This window comes from Chelonia mydas, chromosome 16, assembly GCF_015237465.2.
Source record: "Chelonia mydas isolate rCheMyd1 chromosome 16, rCheMyd1.pri.v2, whole genome shotgun sequence".
In the NCBI taxonomy this organism is placed as follows: Eukaryota; Metazoa; Chordata; order Testudines; family Cheloniidae; genus Chelonia; species Chelonia mydas.
In genome coordinates this window covers 21,624,867-21,647,222 of record NC_057857.1, presented here as the reverse complement: position 1 = coordinate 21,647,222, position 22,356 = coordinate 21,624,867, and the positions used below count along the sequence as shown (strand labels likewise).

Sequence of the window (22,356 nt, the reverse complement as noted above, 5' to 3'; positions counted from 1 at the left end):
GGTGCCTAATTAGTGCCGACTGTGGTGGCGGTGGCCTTGTTTGTGACCTGAATACCTGTTCACTAGTCACTGAACTGAGACGTACACAGCATTTTACATACGCCACTGAATACCCTTTCAATGATAAATTTCAATTGTTAGTGACCTGGGCCAGAGCCAAACCAGTGATCTAAGAGGGGGAAAGCTCCAGCTTTTCATAGCCCAGTGGTTTTCATCCTTTTCTCATTTGCAGACCCCTAACATTGTGAATGGAGGTGCGGACCCCCTTGGAAATTCAACCTGTGGTCTGTGGACCCCTAATATAGAAGTCTTAGACTGAAAACTGACCGAACAGAACTCAGCTACACATGTTATAAGTGCTCAGCACGGCATTTGACACAGAGTGAGAAAAGGTGCGGCACTGTGAGCTTCTATGGTAACAACACTTCCGGGTTTTGACCTGTAAGTTGGGGTAGTCACATACTTTTGACTGATCAGAAAAACAGAATGCCTCTTCTGGAATCTGAAACTTTAATATTTTCACCTTTCGCAGACCCCTTAGACCAGTGGTTCTCAACCTATTTACCACTGTGGGCAGCATATGCAGCTCTCTATCTGTAGAAGTGGCCCACATAACACAATATATATACTACCTGTGTGGCCCAGAGGATATCACATGGGATGAAGCTGTGTGCTGATTGGGCCGCAAGTGACCTGCGGGCTGTAACCACTGCCTTAGACATAGCCTGCGGACCCCCAGGGGTCCACGGACCACAGGCTGAAAACCACTGCCCTAGCAGATGGTACATGAGGAGTGAAACAAATCAGCAATAAAAGCAACGTAGAGCACATGAAACTGAAAGCAGGAAGAATCTAACACGTATTATTGTAGAGTCCAGGCCAGCAAAAAAATCCCCAAGCGCGTCCAGAGCCAGGCTGCCGATGCTGTGGAATCACTCACAGAGAGGAGCTTTTCAGTACAGTTTCAAGGTTTCTTGCATTTAATCCTGGCTCATTTGCCTGCAGCAAAGGAAAGAAACCACCTCACCAAGACGTATGGCCTTAGAAGCCTCAGTAACTTGTGGCTGTCTATGAACAGTCACAGAAGATAAGGCAAACAAAAGCCAAGTAAATACCTGTGCGCCTCATTCCAGACTACGATTAAAAAAATGGAAAAGAAACATCAGTACACTTGAAACCTGGACACAGGGCAGGACTCTTACAGCTGCATTCAAAAGCCCCAATGTGGTAAACACAACAAACATATTGCCCAGGCGCCAAGATAAAAAAAACAAACACTGACTTATATGCAAATTGGATGCCAAGGACAGGAAGACAGTGATTCAATGGTACTACTAGTGAGCCATGTTCTAGGAACAGTGGGGGTCATTTAAGCTGTAACAGTTCTGTAGGTTTGTTGGGAACCCCGACAGAAGTGGGGGTGAAGAAGGGAAAGGCAAAGAGATTAATGATCTGGTAAATGTTTGTCTGTCTGTCTGTTCAGGATAGATGCTTTCTCTCATTTTAACAAAAACTGGAGCCCAGCATGATCCCAAAATCATTAACTATAAGATGTTGCAGCACCACAAAACCCATTTATGTGCGCTACCATTACCTGTACCCAAAACAAACCAAGGGTAATTTTTATATTTTATCTACCCCCTGCTACCCTCAGGTGTGTGCACATGCACACAACCCACCAGCCTTCTCTGCCCTCTGAGAGCTTAAGTACTGTGCTATTACAAAACACCCATTCTACAGAGTACTCCAGGAATGGGATTTTTGTAAATTCAATTCATGCCAACTGCCAGCTCACACAAGCAAAGTGACAAGGGGGAAAGTGTTGACAGCAGAAACCACTGATAGGTGGCATTTTTGGCATACGCTCAGTGAAAGCACCCCTTTAAATTGTGTGAACCATGTACGTCAGCATATATAAAAAGAAAAAAAAAGTTAATAGTTATGAACAGCTACAGAAAGATACAGGCCATGACTACACTTTCAGGAGCAAATGTATCTTGCTGGATTTTATACAACTTTTTACAAAGAAACAAAAATAGCTATTAGCTCAGACAGAGGTCTATATCAAAGGAACTCAAGATGAAGAGCTCCTCAGGCTCAATATGCATCTTATGCAGTTCACCAAACAGAGCGTGCAAAGAAGCTTAAAACTCAGCAGGATGCCTGGTGAGGAAGCAAGAGAAATAAGATCTAGAACTGCAGTTCTAGAATTACAGAGATAAAACAACACTCTCAAAATCAATGCCATTCAGATTTTTTTTGATCAATACAAATTTTTGCCTCCTTTGGTGGCAACATGATGGCAGCTGGACTTAGAGCACATACAAACAAATGAGATTAGTCATACATCCTGAAACAGTTCATCATCCCTGAGAAAAGTCTTCTCCCCATTTCTGCCTCTGACACATACAATCTGGGCAATCCCTACTTGAGATCTTTTTTTTTTTTTTTTTAAAAAGGTCAATTTCCATGTGCTGCTTCCATGCATCTAGATAAGATATACATAAAGTGCCCAACACAGTGTTAACTGCCTCCTCCTGAACCTAGCTTTCAAGTTCCACAGATAAACAGTCAACTAATACAGTGGAATTGACGCCTGGAAAGCAAAGTCCATTTTACGGAGGCAGTGGACAGGACTGTTCCCCATCAAGACACTGGAGTTATCCTTCTAGTCTTCATTTCTCTCTAGTCCTCTGACAACAAGCAACTGATTTCCATTCATAAAGACAGCCATTTCCAGTGATAGAGGTTTGTTGTCTCCTTACGCAGAAAGGAGGGGGTTAACGAAAGAAATTCCTGCAGGAATGGCTTTGAACTGGGCACCTACTTGCATTAACTAATGTATAATGCTTCCATTAATCATTCAGATTGCAGTTATAAAGAAACAGCATGCTCTCTCAAAAGACAGAGTACAAAAGGAAAGGTTCAAGGTGATTCACTTTGTTCAATGATTGTACCCAGCCTTTGCCTGGAATTCATGCTGAAGTTTACTCATAAAACCCAACAAAACTATTGTAGTGTTTAGTTCCAGATCAGGAAACAGCATAATTTTGTTTGACAATTACTCTTAACCTAGAATTAAAAAAAAAAAAAAAAAAAAAAAAAGACAGCTACACAGTAGTACCAAAGTTCCAGTTTTCCGAGTTAGAAATATGGAACACACAAAAGATTTGGAAGTAAATGTATCTGAAAAGCAAATCTTTGAAGTACTTTGGAAGTAAATGTATCTGAAAAGCAAATCTGGGTCATAACATGGTTGGTTGAAGAGGATTACTGTTATTACTCCGCAAAAAGAAAAGGAGTACTTGTGGCACCTTAGAGACTAACCAATTTATTTGAGCATAAGCTTTCGTGAGCTACAGCTCACTTCATCGGATGCATGCAGTGGAAAATACGGTGGGGAGATTTATGTTCTCTGTGTATACAGAATCTCCCCACCGTATTTTCCACTGCATGCATCCGATGAAGTGAGCTGTAGCTCACGAAAGCTTATGCTCAAATAAATTTGTTAGTCTCTAAGGTGCCACAAGTACTCCTCGTTCTTTTTGCGGATACAGATTAACACGGCTGCTACTCTGAAACCTATTATTACTCCATTATATATTTGTAAACTTTGTGAGGTGCTGTATTTGCCTTGCAGGTCACTTCATTTCTTTTTATGTTACAAGCCCAAATGTTACTGCACTAAACATAAATGTGTGTCCTGAAAATCAAAAGCATCGAACACCCATAGCTGGGTAATCATTACAACTGCACTAGGAATCCAAACATCTCAACCTTGAAGTAATACTTGCTTCAGAACGAGCCATTTCACATCTCTAAACATTATTTGGCACTAACAGAGTGGAATGGATTCTGGTAGTCATCTCTCTTCTGTAGACTCAGATAATCCTCAATAGTTTAAGAAACTGATCATCTTCTCTCACATAACTATTCTTAAGACAAGGAATTCTTCTATGCAGTGTGCTGAAATTCTAAGACTCAGTAGATACCCAGGCATGGATTCTAAAGCAGACAAGTGAGGCTACTATTCCTCTTTTGGAGCTAAATTTCTGGATAGAACCTTGTGAATCATTGAAGGAAGTCTCATTTGTTGATATAATTTTGAAGACTATTCCTTTGCAGGGGGAATTATCGCTGAATCTTTTGAAGTTGCAATACAACTACATAAATCAATTTTTTCACCAGATGAAAAAGTTCTTAAGGAAAAAGAACTGTTCTTCCGCTAAAGGCTGTCTGTTGTGTCATCTATAATAATGCATCCATTAAATGGCTAGTACATAGAGATCAGAAAGGAATTCAAGAAAGCCAAGTAGAGCAGCTGGAGATACAAGAAAGCTGTGGAAAGGCATCAGGAAATCTGCAGTGAAGTCTTTGTTCAGCCTCCCACCTCCTAGCAACAAAGGAGAAAACAGTCCCACAGAGGGAATACAAGATCTCTCTCTCCCTTTGAAATTTGGATTGGACATTCTTTGCATGACAGATCTAACTGACCTGAGATCTCAAGGTCTCTTACATAAGTGAGAATTTTTCTTTCAACTCCCATATAGAACATTCTAACTTAGATCAGCCCTGGAAAAGATCCACGTTATACTATAATATATGAAAATACAGCTACAGGTGTAAGAGAGTTTAGAGTGCCCATCATGTTTCTATCACCACATTTTAAAGCCACTGAAAGGTTTCCTTTATGTTAGACAGCCTAAGTGCATAACTCGGAAACAACCTGCAAAAATCCCTGAGGGTCTTTCCAGGATAGCAATCCCAGAAGCGAAAAGAAGAGGTCAATGCCCACAGAGTTCACATAACTTGCTCCTGGGCCTGTGTTCTGAGGTCCATGCTACACGTCATGGGTGTAAGGTTTCAGGCTACTTCCAAATTTCTTAAAGAGAACCTTTCACGTTGACAAACTTTAGTACATAGCAGAACCAACAGGCAAACTGACGACATATGTGCATTAACAAGGGCTTTCTCCCCTGAAAGCTGCAGTGAAGTTGTAATTCTAACTGTCTGAAAAATCACAATTTATGATTGTTTCATCCTAAACACTGGGTGACAACTCCAGTAAAGGATTCATCAAAATGAAAAACCAAGTAGTGATGGAGAGAGCACTTATTCAAAACATAAATATCTACAATGACAGCAGAAATAATTAAAAGAAATATCAGCAAATGACATTGATTCTTGAATAAGCTCTCTCTTCTTTCAAGTTTTCAACAACAGAAGTCCCTCTTTAAGCTCTTCTATGGTTAGTTTGGGTTAGAAGAACGAATGAACTCAGGTTATGGATTCTTACCTTCAGTCCTGTTTTTTCATCATCACTACCATTATTTGTAGATGGCGTTTCATCCCCTTGCCTGGAAACCAAGACAAAATCTTCACTGTTAAGAGTGGATACCGAGTCTGAAGACACACTGATTTTTCCAACAGAGACCTTGTCATCCATGACTTAAAAAGGAAGTTCGACTCATGAATGAGATTAAATTTTATATACTCCTGAAAAACAAAAATCATAAAAATACTTATATAGAAGTTTGTGCTTGAAGCTCAAATGTTTCTTTTCAGAAACTTGATGACTATTAAAGATCAACACATCTGACTGCATAGCTAAGTAACAGTGCTCAGTACATCAATGTGCACACATGGTCCAGGCTTTTCAATTTGCTGTTAAACTCTTTACTCTGAAAGTGCTGCACTGGTTTCTATAGATCACAAAACAAATTTATATTTTGAAGTGTTTCATGATCACTTTTCCCAGTGAAGGCCCATCTACACTACAAATAGATTCACATCTGAGGACCTGGTTATAACGTTTTCATTGTGCAGTGTAGATGGGGCCTAAAATCATACTCCCAAGCAGTGCTAAAGTTAATCTTTTTAAGGAACATGGTTAAGATCTTGTCTACACTGCCAAATGAGCGTTGTAACTAAATCCCAGACACAGTACTGTCTGTGGTGTAAAACGGGCTCTTGTGCTATGCCTGGTGATGAAAGACATTATTTTCGGGCCAGCATACTTCCAACTATAAACCCAGTCATAACCTGGCCTTCCCTTCACCTATGTTCATGCAAATATCATGCTAGGGTTTTGTAAATATCAGGACAAGCCAATCATGAAATTCCACTTACAAATAATCTCAACATTATATGACTTAACTCGATATGCTGTACTTGAGACACAATGGACCCTTGAGCTGAGCAATATTTTATGCATCTGCACTGACACTTTTGTATTATAAGAATCAGCTCTGGACACCCTACCAAGAAACAGGAAGAACAGCATCGGCTGGTTCAGTGCTGCAAGTCAGAGCCAACAGATAGGCTAAAAAAAGTCACAAGAACTGGCACTGAGATACTCTGAAATTTATCTAAAGTGTAACAGCCGTGTTAGTCTGTATTTGCAAAAAGAAAAGGAGGACTTGTGGCACCTTAGAGACTAACCAGTTTATTTGAGCATAAGCTTTTGTGAGCTACAGCTCACTTCATCGGATAGATAAAGGGAACAAAAGGTGGAGTTCAACTACACACCTCCAACATCAAAGGTTCTTAGAACCCCTGGCTAAAAATAGAATGCCATGGTACAAAGGGCCAGTTTAATTCCTTAGTGAGTCCCGATTACATGCTCATCACAAGAGTCCCAGTCTTTACTGACTCCAAAGGATGACCAAACCTGAATTTTTTTGTCCATTTGAATTGTGCCCTTTGTCCTGTGGGGAACTGACCTCACTTGGCTGCCAAAATAGCAGCCAAGCAATGAGACAGCTTGGCACAGATACATTTTTCCAAGTGCACAGAGTGGGTACACAAAGGAGAGACCACCAGCTGAGAGGACTGCTTTTTGACTTGGTGCCCTACAAAGTCCATAAGCCATGCACAGGAGTTACTTTGGAATTAATGTTGGATGGATTTTCAGCATCATTTTAGGCATGAATTTTTAACAGTGAGGGTAATTAACCATGGGAACAATTTACCAAGGGTCATGGTGGATTCTCCATCACAGGCAATTTTAAATCAAGATTTGGATTTAAGATATGTGTTAGTTCAAAAGGAATTATTTTGGGCAAGTTCTATCGTCTGTCTTATATAGAAGGTCACACTAAATGATTGAAATGATCCCTTCTGGCCTTGAAATCTATGAATCATCATGCCTGATGAATGGGAACTGTATTGCAGGCAACGGTCCTAGCCCCCTCCACCAATGGGCTGGCTGCACACTAGGACTCACTATATAACCAGACGACTACTCCTTACTCTGAGAACTATTTTCTCCTCCAACGGAAGGAGCATCTGAAATTAGAGTAAGACAACCTCACAATAAACTTTTACTGCCCCATCTCGTGCAAATATATTGCCTTCTATTTTCCCACAAATGGACTGTATGATTGCTCTTAACCTCTTATGAAACTTCTCTTTGAGTGCCAAGTATTATTACAGCAGCATTTTCTTCCAAACCATACATGCAGACAGAAACTGAGTCATGAAGGTCACTGAAGGAAGGAGCATTGTGTGATTCTCCTTTGAGAGACATGGAATTCTTGAAAAATGCAACATCATCCTACTCTTGTTATATTCAGGCAATTTCACACTAATGAATAAAAAGGCTGAAAATAGCAGCCTAAAAGCCAGTTGCTGTTTTTTAAGTACATGGCAAAGGTCTTGCATGTATATCCCCACAAAGGCTTCTAGGTTTGATTTTTCTTAAACCAAGTTAGAATTTCTTGAACTGTACCCAACCTACTGCTGCCAAGTAATTAATAAAACTGCCACTCATGCCTCTCTGCCCTGTCACTGAACTGAGGGAACAGTGTAAATTTAAGGAAGATTGTAACAGTAAGACATGGAAGATCAATTGGAATATCACATCCATCATCATGTCTAGGAAGGCTTGAGGATGTAGTATATCAGAGTGACCCTTGTTCTTAGAAGCCACAGTTTACACAAAGTACACTGCTTCTGGACAAAAACATAAAAGTTTATTCATGAACTTCCTCTCTTCTGACCCACATTGGCCGTATCCCCCCTAATCTTATCTGCTCGTGTGCAATGTTTTCCTGATGCTCTACACAATAGTAGGTTTGGAGAAAGTACTTAAAAATACTCTCAAGCCCAGATGATCCCCAAAATTTGCCCAACTAAGGGGCTCCACTGACCCCCTGGCAGAGGCCCAAGGAGTGTACTTTAGTTACATAAAGCAGCCAGCAGCCACCTGTCTAAGATGGGTTGTGGCCCACAGAGATAACCGGTCCCAGTTTACAATCTTCCACCTTGATCTAAGCAGTCTCTCTACAGATTGAGACTTGCAGACTTTGCGAACAGCACCTTAATAATGAAGCTGAGGGCAGTGCAGATGACCATGCTCTAACAGCAGTAGCTATAGCAAGGAGAGCTGAGCAGCACGGAGATGCTGATCCAAGGAAAGAGCTTTATGAGTGACAAGCAAACAGAGAGAAGGCATGAAAGGAGTAAAAGTCTCATTTCAACTCTATTATCTAAGGATGCTTACCAGCAAATACCATAGGATTACTGCCAAGGGCTTTCTGATAAGCCATCTCAATACTATCCTCACCTATGCCCAGGAAGGATGACATCAAATTTATCGTCTGATGGAAAGATTCCTTTATTACCTTTAAAGCTTTTCCACCTTTATCTGAGCAATACGTTTTGCCTTATTTCTGAGTTTTCTCTGCTGTGTTTGTATCACTGGCCACAAGGTTAAAAACCCTGTCTTTGCTTTTTGTTTCAGACATCAAAATTCCAGGGTCAGCTTCAACCTGAGTCTGTCAGTCTAAAAACTTGAAAGTCCAACATTCTTTCATTTTATACCCAACAAGGAATATTGGATAGGAAACCAGTAATAATCAGTAAATGGTTATTAGTAATAATTTCTGAATTCCAAGTACAAATCTTGTATGAGAGGCTCATTTCTACACCACCTACAAAATTTGCAGCTCATCTGAAAATAACTAAATTATTAACAAAATGTAAAATAAAAATAAGCCCCCCAAACCTTCTCTTAAAATATTTTTGGCAATACCTTGCAAATGAAGTGTGAATGAATATCTGTACTCCTGAAAGACAAACAGGAATAGAAGAGCTAGCTCATTAGCAGCCATTAAGATAAAGTAAGGTAAGGAGCAGTTTAGCAATATTTTGGTACAGCATGTCTAGCTTGAAGTGCTAAATTTAATCTATTTTCAAAGCCTGACAATCTGGCACCTTTCACCAGCACTGAATTCACTTTTAAAAAAGAAAGTATGCTGTGAATTCACATACTCTCTACTCTTCAAACAGGCATCACACACAATAATCAGGGAGTGTGTGTTATTGGCTAAATTTATCCGCTACAGTGCAACAATAAGAGATCCAAATGAGCCTGATTTTCCCAACCATATACTGAGTGATACCTTGCTCTGCAAGTAGTCTCTCTGAAATCAATGGGACCAAGTATGAGAAAGTTACTACTCTGCACAAGAAAGGGTAGCAGGATCTGGCCCAAAGCAAGAGGCTTTAATGTGTAATATTAATGTAAATTATTGACCTCTCACAAACCACTGGACGAGCAAAAATCTGTATTCTGCATACAGAAAATACCAGATTTTCAATTCAGAGAAATTCCTTGAAGGAATTTTATCAATTATTTAAAAGTGTTAGTATTTTTATCTGACCATTGATGCTGAGAAAGAAAAGGAGCATAGCTGCCATAATTGAATGAGAAAGAGCAATAATGAATTCCCCTGGGTTTTTTTGTTGGAATATTGCCATAGTTTAACTCACATGAATTTCCACATTCCCTTACTTTGCCTTGTCTCTTTCAGCACCTTCTAGATCTAGTTTCAGAGTAACAGCCGTGTTAGTCTGTATTCGTAAAAAGAAAAGGAGTACTTGTGGCACCTTAGAGACTAACCAGTTTATTTGAGCATGAGCTTTCGTGAGCTACAGCTCACTTCATGCATCCGATGAAGTGAGCTGTAGCTCACGAAAGCTCATGCTCAAATAAACTGGTTAGTCTCTAAGGTGCCACAAGTACTCCTTTTCTTTCTAGATCTAGAGTTACTTTAGATCAGAAAGCTCCCTGTAGAGCACCCCTGGGCACTTTACCTGAACCAGAGAACTTGATGGCTGCGTAACAGGAAGTCTATGAGCTCACTAAAATAGGAGCCAGTCTAAAAGAACTCACGTCAAAAATTTGCAGAGCAATTAGAGGTGGCAGCACCATGAATCTCACAGAATCAGAGAGCAAGAAAACACAGCAGTAGAGACAACACTGGCTATATGATGCTTCCAGCTTGCCTAAGAAACCCAGGACATGTATAGCTTGCATCTGGGAGTGAGCCTCTCAAGCCCAGGTCCTCAGACTGGTGGTAGCAGAGCTCACACTAATGCTCTAAAAGTATCTAAAAGTAGCTGTGCAGACATTGCTTTGATGTCATGGCTTAGGCCGGAGCTCAAGCTCTCAAGTCCACATCACACACCTGGCTTCAGAGCCCAAGCTGCAACACCTACGCATCGATTTTTTGAGCACTAGCACAAGACCTGCTAGCATGAGTCTGAAGACCCAGGCTGGAGGCTCACTCTCAGATGCAGTGTAACCCTTATGGTTTCCATTCTCACTGTTGAGAGGTTTAGGAGAGAAGGTCCCCACCAAGCACAAATCTCAGATTATGTGCTACATCGCAGCTCAGAGCTCTCCCAGAGACAACTCTAAACACCGACCGTGTCCCTAAGCTTGTAACTATGGGGTTAATTTCAACACCAATAAAAAGTAAATTTTCAAAAACAGAAGGGGTAACTCCTAAGACACCAGAAACTGCCCCACAGAATATGGATCTTGAGGTCACAGGTTCTCCAGTAAGGGAGGGAGAATGTCTAGAAGAATCACATCCCACAAGGCTCTGTTATAATTTATGGATCCTTTTTTGTTTGCTTTTGATTTTTGCTTTTCATTCCACTCTATTCTGTGCTGATTAGGCCTCAGCTGGAGTATTGTGTCCAGTTCTGGGCACCACATGTCAGGAAAGATGTGGACAAATTGGAGAAAGTCCAGAGAAGAGCAACAAAAAAGATTAAAGGTCTAGAAATCATTACCTATGAGGGAAGGTTGAAAAAATTGGGTTTGTTTAGTCTGGAAAAGAGAAGACTGAGAGGTGACATGACAACTGTTTCCAAGTACATAAAAGGTCATTACAAGGAGGAGGGAGAAGAATTGTTGCTTCTTAACCTCTGAACATAGGACAAGAAGCAATGGGATTAAATTGCAGCAAGGGAGGTTTAGGTTAGACATTAGGAAAAACTTCCTAACTGTCAGGGTGGTTAAGCACTAGAATAAATTGCCTAGGGAGGTTGTGGAATCTCCATCATTGGAGATTTTTAAGAGCAGGTTAGACAAACACCTGTCAGGGACGGTCTAGAGCAGTGCTTCTCAAGCTATCTGATGTGGGGAACCGGCAATTTTTTTTTCCAATGTGCACGCAAACCGGCAGCTGATGGCTCGCAGACCGGACCACCACCTTGAGTAGCACTGGTCTAGATAATACTTAGTCCTGCCATGAGTGCAGGGGACTGGACTAGATGACCTCTCAAGGTCCCTTCCAGTCCTATGATTCTATATGGAAATGAAGCATCTAAACCCATCTTGCTTCAACAGAACAAAGAATAATTGTACTCCTAATTTTTTAGCTCCCTGTAAAGAATTGTTCTCAAAGGAGTATCATGGCCATAAGATGGTGTAGTTTTCCCATTGGACCCCTCCTCTCAGTCAATCTGAATTCAAGGGCCAAATGAAAACAGGAGATTCATTTTAAGATTAAGCTTCCTCAAATTGCCCTACCACTGCAATTCTCATGAAAGAGAGAAGCATGACAAGTAGAGATCTCAGGAAGGTGGTTAAATCACCCACAAAGCCAGGTATCAGAAAAAACATAAAAGAGTTCAAGCTAACACAACCTTAAACCTGTTAAGGATTATCAGTATAGCTGATTTGATAAGGATTTTATTTTTAATCTCGAAAATGTGCTCGGGACAAAACGCTTATGTCAGGCTCCAGCACAAAGCAATTGCTCCAACTGTGGAGACAGACTGTAGGCCCAGGGAAACAGTGGTTTACAAAAGAAACGCTAACACTGCCTTATCCAGAGCAGCAAAAGAATGTCACTGAAATGAGTTCACTGCGAAGAGTCTATTCTCACGAACCTGAATGACATTCCAATAGCATTGTGCACATCTACAGGTCTCCCTTTACAGGCAGACATAGGACATAGATCCGTAAGTACAGAGAAGCAGTTAGCATGGAAGATAATGTACTCCAGCCAGAGGTTAGAGTGACCCTTATAAGGGTGCAGTGTGTATTTATTTACACAGCTTACATCATTCACTGGGGATTCAAACAGAAATGTATAGTTACATTTATTGGACCAGCCTGGCTCTTTGAAAATATAATTTGAAACCTTCAAGCAGAAGCAATGACCTTAACAGTCTCATATGATACATGCTACTAAAAACTGTCTGCAGCTGGACTTGGAAAGCAGAAGGAGATTCTCATGCCTAACTGTCAGCTAATCTGTTCACTGTATAACTATAGCCAAGTTTGGTCAGGGCCTTGACCTTCTAATGTTAAGCAGAGACATAAGGATCATTACACAAAACATGATAACATCCACAGAATTTAAACAGTTCCGCAGAATTCTATTAAATGAGGAATTCTGCAATCGTGTAGCCCAGAAGTCTTACAGAATTCCTAAGTCCAAACAAGTGTATTATTTTGTCTATAAAATCTCTACAGATAAAACAAATTTGGGAATTCAGACCAGCCTATGACAGGTTTCAGAGTAGCAGCCGTGTTAGTCTGTATCGTAAAAAAGAAAAGGAGTACTTGTGGCACCTTAGAGACTAACAAATTTATTAGAGCATAAAGCTTATGTATTTTTGCAGCATGAGATACCTAGACAGAATCTGATCTCCAGCTTTGTATTTCTTCAGCACGAGGCAAGATCACTTGCTGGTTTAAACTAGTGTAAATGGTGTATTCTCTGTAACTTGGAATCTTTAAATCATGATTTGAGGACTTCAGGTAACTCAGCCAGTGGCTATTGGCCTATTACAGGAATGGATGGGTGAGGTTTGTGGCCTGCAACATGCAGGAGGTCAAACTAGATGATCATGATGGTCCCTTTTGGCCTTAAAGTCTATGAGAAAGTCATAATTGTTGCCCCTCGCACCACCTGCATTTTAATTTTTCACTTTTTTTATACTACCTTAATTTACAACAAACAAAACTGCAAAGGTGAACACTGTAAAATCTACAGCTACCAAAATCCAATTTCATGTGAAACTTTATCAGGTTTTTCAAACATATACGGTAGTATAGTGCTTGTTTATTGATACTTGTTTTCAATCTCTAAACTAGGATCACCAGTGCTTGGAACTTACCTATTCCAAACCATAAAAGTCTAAAACAGTATGTGCATTCACAAACAAATGGGATAAAGAAAGGAGGAAGATTGAGACTGGAATGTAAATCAACTGAAGGGGAAGTAACAAAGTGCCAGATTCTAGCATCAATGTGATATCTGACAAGCAATGACTGATACACTCCCAGAACATGAAGATCTGAAAATGGAATTTGGTTATTTTGTTGACATAACTCAGTACCCATGAAAAATAAGCTCAGCACAGTCTGGCAACACAGATTTAAGAAAAATGGTCTTATGGTTAAGGAAACAATATAAATTTGAAATCTAGTCACTTTCAACTGAACTTCAATTGCATCAGAGTCTTCTGGCAATTTTTGTAATTTTACAAATGCATTCTCTTTAAAAATATATTTCTTTCCCTCGTTGTTTGGGTGAGTCTATTACACAAGGAGAAATTAATAAAAGTCCCTAAAATATATAGCATGTGAGTAACTTTACACATGTGAGCAGTGCCACTGAACGCAATAGCATTATTTATGTGCAGATAGTTACATGCATACATGTTTGGATGGTTGGAGCATAACCAACTAAATGGAAAAGAGTGAAAGACTACCACTTTGGTATCTAAGCACCATGATCTTAGTGTCTAACTAGGCTCAATTAGTTACTCTCAGACACTTTTTAAATGCTGCCTGAAATATACAGAGAAGGACAGAATACTATTATTAGAAACTACATTTTTTAGCAAGTGCCTCCAATCCCCACACCAGTTAACATGTGTGGGCAACAACTGCCCCATGCATACTGGATTCCTCGGCATAGTGACATTATCTATTCATATGTCCATATCACCCATCACAATATCCAGCACCCAAGCCATGTATGAAGCATCCCAGGTGCATCCACCTCATATCTGAAGGGACAGCTGGGTCTCTACCCACTTCTAGATCACACTGCCCCACTGCTGTTCTCCCTCCCTTTGCATGCACAGCTGTTCCTATGCAGAACATGCAATAAGGGTATCATCAATAGCTCGAAAGCTAGTGACAGCTATAATGAACATTGCACATGTGTTTCTATTACAAACACCAACTTTCAGATGCTCAACCCTTCCAGATATTTTGCAGGCTGTATTTCTACCCAAGAGTTTTAGTAAAGTTCAAGCAAAAGTGGTCCAGAGGCTTGAGTGTGACAAACAGTGAGAAAAATACTCTCCCATCAATCAAACCAAACATGTGACTAAGAACAAAACAGATCCAGCATGAAAACAGCCAGGGGAAGGATGGAAGAGGACATCTGGCCAGAAAATAGATGTGCCTGAGAATTGTATGCGCACATTCCAGTGAAAACCGTCTGGCATTTAGCCATGTGATTAGAGACTGAACAACACTTTCTACACATGCAGTACACTCAGTATGATGGTAAGACACTTTTACCAATATTGTGCCTGTGGATGAGTTAGGGGTGCAGAGATCAAGACAGGGCCCCACTGAAATCTAGTCTCATGCACGACAGAGAAAGGTGCTCAGAGATCTCAGGTGCTAAAACAACTTTGCCAGAGAGCAGCATACGGTGGAGCGCTGCAGGCAGAGAGCGGGGAGTTAGCGGGGGGATGCTGCAGCATGCCCAGGGGACCTCATGAAGGGGCCCGTGCTTCACGGGGCACGCACCTTGCCCGCGATGGCATGTGCCGGGGTGCCTGGCCCAAGACTTCCAGGTTCTGGAGTTTCCTCCTCATCTTTTGAAACGCCAGCCACAAAACCAGCCCCGATGCGGCGGTGGCGCGCCCTGCGGACGCTGACGGCACGGGGCGGGGCTCGGCCCTCAGGGGCGGGCACCGTGCAGGTGAGGGGAACCGGGTACCAGGGGCTACGCTGCCTGGCACCGCCGGGCTACGTGAGGAGCGGCCTGGGCCCACCGCCGGGAGACCCAGGCCTAGGCAGCGGCTGCCCGCCAGGCGAGGCCCAGGCCCAGAGGGGGTGCAGGCAGGCAGGCTCAGGCCCGGGACGGGGGAGAACAAGCCCAGGCCAGGAGGGGGGAGCGGCCGCTGGGTCTGGAGGGCTCGGGGACCGGAGACCCCCTGATGCGGAAGAGACGCGCGGAGTCTGACCTGGCGACACGAACCGGACCTACCCGAGCCGCCGCCGCCGCCGCTGCCTCCTCCGGCCGGGCCTCGGCCGCCGCCGCCCCCACCACGTGACCCAGGCCGGAGGGGAGGGGGCCGGGAGAGTCTTCCGGGTCAGAGGAAGATGCGCTTCCGGGGCCCCGGCAGCGGCGGCTGCTCCGGCGGCGGCCGCGGCGGCTCGCGGTGGGTTCGTGAAGAAACCCGGCAGGGGCAGGAGCCCCGGAAGAAGATTTCTGGAGGGGTACTTCCGGTTCCGGTGTCCTCCGGCCAACGCCTCCGCCCGGGGCCGGATCCGGAGAGTGGCTCCTTCCCCACCCTGGGCGAGTAAGATGCGAGGAGGGGACAAGGTGGGGGCGGCGGCGGCGGCGGCTAGGGAGCGAAGGAGGAGGCGGCGGGGGTAGCGTGAGGAGTAAGGAGGTGAGTGGAGGGGAGGAAGCTGCGGGGGGTGAGTCGGGACGGGAGGGGATAGCCCGTGGGGTGAACAGGGAAGGGGAGCCTGGCGGGTGTAGCACTCAGCCCCTCTTGTGATGGATTTTTAGACCATTTTTCCTCAGGGTCATGAACCAACTACTAAGCCAAGGGGGGGGCGAGGAAGAGACTTTCTATGTGGGCGAATAATCCCATGATTGTCCCCTATGGGACTTTTTGCTTTTCCCTCTAACAGCTGATAGTGTGAATGTCAGACCCAGGACACTGGTCTACATGGCCACGGGGCTGATCAGGTTTCATCCTTTTACATAGAGGAATCACATAAGGTAAAAACTAGGAAAGCTCTAATAGCGCATCAGCTGAAATTACTTGTAAGAGCAAGGTGCAGCCACCCAAGAAAGGATGAGAAGTGGAGTAAAATGATGCTACCCTTGTTATCGGTTGCAAAGCCCCAAAGAAGGATGGAGCCAAATGCAGGTAGGCAGGTGCTTTGGGGCCTCTGCAGGCCTAGTATTTTATAAATTGGAGAGGAATTCGACTAACCCCCATTAGTCTTCCCATACTGTTCTTCCTCGGTATTGGGAAAAATGTTTTTCAAAACACATGTATAGTAGTCTGGACATAAACACAGAAAAATGATTTGAAAGTAATTAACTTTCTTTAAAAACATTTTAAAGTTGTAAGGCAAACAAGCCTTTTGCTAATCATGGCTTTTCTTCTCTTTCCTTAGATAATTCATCCAGAATCTTTTAAACTGGTAACACATTGAGCAATTTACAGAAACCTTCTCGGTGATGCTTGAACAAGAAAACTAAGGTACCATATCTAGTTAATTTTGAAATGTCTCTGTTGAACTAAACTGGAGAAGTACGACTCCTCTGTTAGACCTAACCTGTTTTGAACAGGAGTCACATCTGCCTGTCAGCTGGAAGGATGACGGCTGTGACTCATGATATTGAGTGGAAATAGCATGTAGAACTCAGAAAGATGCAGAGAGCTTTCTCCCTCCCTCCTCAGGCTAGTCAAGAATACAAAACTGGAGGATACACAGATCTGGAATTTACATTTACAGTATGATCTACTTCTTGTGTAGGTCAAATTACTTGAAGGGTATGCTGGAAATCTTCACGCACCTTTGTAGGGTATTGTTTCTGGAATATCATTCTTCTAACAATGAGGGATTTTCCATTTAAGCTTTAATAGCCACCTAAAAGTAATTACAGTTTAGGAAGCAGTGTGTTTCCTGTGAGAAAGTGTTCTCTGGTGAGACTGCTTATTATGTGGTGAATGTGAGAGAACAGAGCTATCTAGCAGTTTGACTTTATTTCTCACCCTTAAAAACCCTCAAAATAAAAATGCTTGTTTCAGTGCTCAATAATAGACATTGGACAAATGCATAAAGATGAATGAGATCCCAGTGACTTATTAACAAAGACTTAGTGCGATAACTCATTGGTCTCCATTGACTTATAACTTTTAGACTTGCATTAATTTGTAATAGTTGCAATGAGCAACTAGCATAAGATTCAGTGAGGTATCTGTTCAGTAAGTTGGGCCAGTCTGCATCAGGAACTTCGACTCCATATGCCTCTCCAGAGCATCACCCAGTGCTATTTCATTGTGGATACTTTAATTTTTTAATTATATTTGAACATTCTTAAAAGACTGTAACATTTGAAAAAGTTACATACAAAGTAGATTTATTTTCCTACTGGAAAGGGAAAGCAAACAAAACCAGTTTAAGTGCATCTGAAGTTTCTGGAATGTATTGCTTGATGTTTACTTCTCTCTGATTTACCTTCACCAAAGGTTATTACCTCCTAAATTTGATACTGTATTTCCCCTTTGGAATCAAGATGGTGTTAGAGCACGATAGGTTACAATCCAATCGTATACAGCATCTCCTTCTCTTTAGCTCCAGCATGACCAAGTTGTAATGTGTAATGTAATGTGATCCCACTCTCTGGTTCTGAATTTTCAAGGGTCTGGCAATTCTGGAACCTTTCAAAATCCTGTTGTAGATATCGTATGTTACAAACTGGTAAATATGGCTGATAATACAAGAGGGCTAACCAGAAAACCTCCTTGCTGTTGAGAAATTGGAGGTACGAATGTCAGCTGGGCAGTGGATACTGAAATCTTTGATTATCAGCATCTACATGGTTTTAAGTGCTAAAAAATTCTTTGCATTGAACTGTTGCTTTGCATTCTCATTCATTTGATCCCCTAGCTGTGGCTCCATTTCCCAGAGATAATAGGGGATAATTGGTTCATATCCAAGTGGATAGTATTTCCATTTATCCTCCTAAACTCCACAGCTTTTTCTGTTTTCAAACCATCTGTAATCTTTCAGTAAAGGTGAAGGTGGTGTGGATTGGGGTAGGTGGGGTTTTGTTGTTGTTTCACCAAGCCTTCTGGGAGCTTAAATCTCCTGTGATTCCTTCATTTCCTGCAATCCCAATTCATAGCCAGGGCTGCGTGAACAACAACTTATAGAAAATCATGGTTGTCTTAGACCATGTCTACATTAGAAGTGTTTTATAGAGGTGTTAAAGGTATCTGACAGTGTGCCTTTCAGAACCTCCTCATTGTAAGTGACAGGTTGGTGAAGATAGAGTCCCTTCCATTGTGACTATATCTGGTCTAAAAAATGAAGTTCAGTACTAGAATTCTGCGCATTTGAGATGTGTAACAGGCTGTATTTTATTTAGAAATACCACCATGTGAGCAGGAGGTGTTGACGGTGGAAGAATTTTAACTATTTTTCTTAGTTTGATTCATAGACCATATTTCTTCTATTAAGTATGTTAATTTAAGAAGCTTGTTTTAATATTACACTGTCCTCTCTGACAGGTGCTTCAGTGTAATATTGAGAGATCAATTGCCTGTGGAACTTGTTCATGCATTAAAGCAAAAAAATTGCTGAAACTAAAGGGACATTGAAGGGTCAAATTGAGCCAAAAACTTTTGTTTTTGTTAATACAAAAGCAAACTTTTGTAAAAGTTTAAACCAGTAGAAATATTTCTATGGTTTTATTTTAAATTCCAAAGAAATAGTGTATCTATATAACTATAATATTTTAAATAAACGTTCTACTGTAGTGTTGGGGACACTGCAACATTATACTAGTGCATGAGAATTAGAATATGAAATAGACTAGAAATTGATTAGGTTACTTTCACTGTCCAAGTTGTGTGATATGTGAAAAAGTAAACATCATTAAGATATTCAAAATAAACTTACTATTAAAAATGAAAGAATTTTAAAAGTTATTGGGTGTTTTTATTAACATAAGAAAATGTTTTGTAAAATATGTATGTTTAACCTGTACCGTTGGCCCCTTTTTAATTTGCATGATTAAATCCATTAGTTTTCTCATATACTGTTTCTTTATTTTTGTTTGCTTTTGTTCTTTAGATCTGTCAAAATGTCCGAAAGATCAGATATCCTTCACTTCAAGTTTGACAATTATGGAGATTCAATGTTACAAAAAATGAACAAACTGAGGGAAGACAATAAGTTTTGTGATGTTGTAGTTCACATAGACAATGTTGAGGTTCATGGGCATAAAATTGTGTTTGCTGCAGGCTCCCCCTTTTTAAGGGATCAGTTTTTGTTGAATGACTCGAGAGAGGTTAAAATCTCCATTCTGCAGAGTTCAGAAGTGGGGAGGCAGTTGCTTTTGTCCTGCTACAGTGGCATTCTGGAGTTTCCTGAGATGGAGCTGGTAAATTACTTGACTGCTGCAAGCTTTCTTCAGATGAGCCACATTGTGGAACGATGTACACAGGCTCTCTGGAAGTTTATAAAACCTAAGAAGCCATTGGAGAGCAAGGAGGATTGTGAACAGCAAAGCGATTCTTCTGAGTTGAAAGAACACCAAGGAGATGAGGACTCTCTGCAACAGGATTCACTATGTATTCAAACCTCAGAAGACAGCATGGACATGGAAGATAGTGACATTCAGATTGTCAAGGTGGAGTCTATTGGGGAGGTGTCTGAGGTTAGAAATAAAAAAGATCAAACCCAGTTTATTTCTTCTGAACAAACTGCTTTACATTCATCAGAGCCTCAGCACTTTTTAATCAATTCCACTGTGGAAAACAGAACGAGTGAAACAGAACAAAATCATCTCCACAACTATGCCCTTTCTTACACTGGCAGTGACAATTTCATCATGGCCTCTAAAGACATGTTTGGTCCTAATAACAGAGGTATAGACAAAGGTCTCCAATGGCACCACCAGTGTCCCAAGTGTACCAGAGTATTCCGGCACTTGGAAAACTATGCTAATCATTTAAAAATGCATAAACTGTTCATGTGTCTGCTGTGTGGTAAGACGTTCACTCAGAAAGGCAATCTCCACCGACACATGAGAGTGCATGCAGGGATCAAACCTTTTCAGTGCAAGATCTGTGGGAAAACCTTCTCTCAGAAATGTTCTTTACAGGACCATCTAAACCTGCACAGTGGAGACAAGCCTCATAAATGTAACTATTGTGACATGGTCTTTGCACATAAACCTGTTCTGAGGAAACACCTTAAACAGTTACATGGAAAAAACAGCTTTGACAATGCCAATGAAAGAAATGTTCAAGATATAACGGTGGACTTTGATTCTTTCAGCTGTAGCACTGCTACAGACAGTAAGGTCTGTCAGCAAGCTGATGCAAGCCAGATACTGGATGCAGGGAAATTAGCTCAGGCTGTGCTCAATTTAAGGAGTGATAGCACCTGTGTCAATTAAGCATTCCAAGCAGCCCTTTGTAGGCATCATGAAGAAAGAAACAAAAGATTGGATTTGGGCTTTCACCAAAGCAGATGGTGTGCCCTGAAAGGTTGTGTACAGATTGAATTACAAAACCTAGCAGGTTGTCAGCCTTCATTCTAGTCTTATTTTCTGTGACTAGCAATCCTCATACAGGGTTTCTGTCTGTGTCCCTACTGGTGAGCATGGGTTTAAATTTTGGATTTGTTACATTTTGGATTATTTAATCTGATTTGGAGACATGGGACTGTCACCTTTTGAAGAACTCTTGCTGTGGGCAGTCACCAATTAAACTATGCTGTACAGTTAAAGGCCTGTGTATGTCTGGGCAGATAGAAGAAACAACCAAGAGGATGAGTCTATGAGATAAAACCTGACGTTTTCAAAAAGCACTGGATAACTGAGAGTTATGTAGTTCAACTGCTAATTTGTTTGTCTGTTAAAACTTCAGTTATTTGCCTTCCAATCTTACCCAAATCCCTAAAGTTAAAATTAAATACTTTTTTCCATGTGTCACTTTTTTGTCCCTTCTAAACTATGTAATTGAATTTTCTCTGCCAATCAGCCCTACCCCCAACTGATAGCAACTTTCAGGATTATTAACATGGATGTATGTTTATAAAGAGCTAAAGCCCTGAATGATCTAGGTGGGTCAGGTAGTGATTACATGGTACTGTTTCTAAAGAAAATAAATTGAAGATCTTTAGAATATGAGGCTGATTGCCTAAAGTCAGGGTATGAGTTATTCATTGATGTAGGGCTACTGAGGGTGTGCTTTCACAGCATAATTAGTTCAGGTAATAACTGGAATACTACCCCTAGCTCAACTCCCATCCACACACCGAATTCTCTAGCTCAAGTTAACTGGTGCTTTAAACTCTAGCTAACTAGTTGGGAGGGGGGAGGAGTTTGAAACTTAAGTGATGTTGATGCTAAAGCTAGTATCTGTCTGGGGATGCAACAACTTGAGTTACAACAAGCATGTAGAGGACAACAAGAGAATAAATAATACCCGTGTGGACTTCTCAAAAATCATGCCAAACCAAACTAATTTCCTTCATTGACAGGGTTACTGTCCTAGTGGTTAGGGGAAGCAGTAGATATATCTTCCCCCATAGCAGTATCTTGATTTTCAGTAAGGCTTTTGACTTAGTCTCACGTGATTTTTTTTCATAAGAAAACTAAGGAAATGTGGACCAGATGAAGTTACTATAAGGTGGATGCATAACTGGTGGAAAGACTGTATTCAAAGAATAGTTATCAGTGGTAGCTGTCCAACTGGGAGGCAGTATCTAGTGGGGTCCTGCAGGAGTCTTTCTTTCGTCCAGTACTACTCAAAATTTTCATTAAAGGCTTGGATAATATAGTGTAGAATGTGCTTTTTAAATGTGAGGATTACCACCAAACTGGCAGGGATTGTTAACACTTTGGAGGATCATATCAGAATTCAAAATAATCTTGCCAAATTGGAGAATTGGTCTTAAATCAACAAGATGAAATCCAGTAAAGTCAAGTGAAAATTTACGAATAAAAAATCAAAAGCCCAAATATAAAACTGGGAATAACTGGCTAGGAAATGCTGTTGAAAATGATCCAGTAGTTATAGTGGATCACAAATTTAATG

The 22,356-nt window shown here is 41.3% G+C and overlaps 2 protein-coding genes across 10 annotated transcripts in view; one reads left to right on the top strand and one right to left on the bottom strand.

Moving 5' to 3' along the window:
* RABGAP1 (RAB GTPase activating protein 1) overlaps positions 1–15,679 on the bottom strand; it is a 123,977-nt gene extending 108,298 nt beyond the window's left edge. For 3 of the 5 annotated variants that reach the window (XM_037879933.2, XM_043530784.1, XM_037879935.2), the window contains exons 1-2: positions 15,543–15,679; positions 5,297–5,496 (exon numbers count right to left, since the gene is read on the bottom strand). In XM_037879933.2, coding sequence (XP_037735861.1) covers positions 5,297–5,446 — 150 coding nt within the window. In that variant the 5' untranslated portion in view covers positions 5,447–5,496; positions 15,543–15,679. Of the gene's footprint in view, positions 1–5,296; positions 5,497–14,856; positions 14,951–15,519 lie in introns of all 5 variants that reach the window. The other 2 variants (XM_043530783.1, XM_037879934.2) reach the window with 2 other exon arrangements.
* Positions 15,680–15,724: 45 nt separating this feature from the next.
* ZBTB26 (zinc finger and BTB domain containing 26) lies at positions 15,725–21,248 on the top strand. 5 transcript variants are annotated; one of them, XM_043530788.1, is made up of 3 exons: positions 15,725–15,854; positions 16,694–16,779; positions 19,382–21,248. In XM_043530788.1, the coding sequence occupies exon 3, from the start codon at positions 19,392–19,394 to the stop codon at positions 20,709–20,711; it is 1,320 nt and encodes a 439-aa protein (XP_043386723.1). In that variant the 5' UTR covers positions 15,725–15,854; positions 16,694–16,779; positions 19,382–19,391; the 3' UTR covers positions 20,712–21,248. The 5 variants fall into 5 exon arrangements, with proteins under 5 accessions (XP_043386723.1, XP_037735868.1, XP_037735866.1 ...); XM_037879940.1 differs by having other exon boundaries at positions 15,728–15,858; XM_037879938.2 differs by having other exon boundaries at positions 15,794–15,951.
* Positions 21,249–22,356: the final 1,108 nt, after the last annotated feature.

Bases quoted from the DNA above. Each gene is read 5' to 3' on its own strand.
- ZBTB26 (XM_043530788.1), top strand. From the start codon at position 19,392: ATGTCCGAAAGATCAGATATCCTTCACTTCAAGTTTGACAATTATGGA.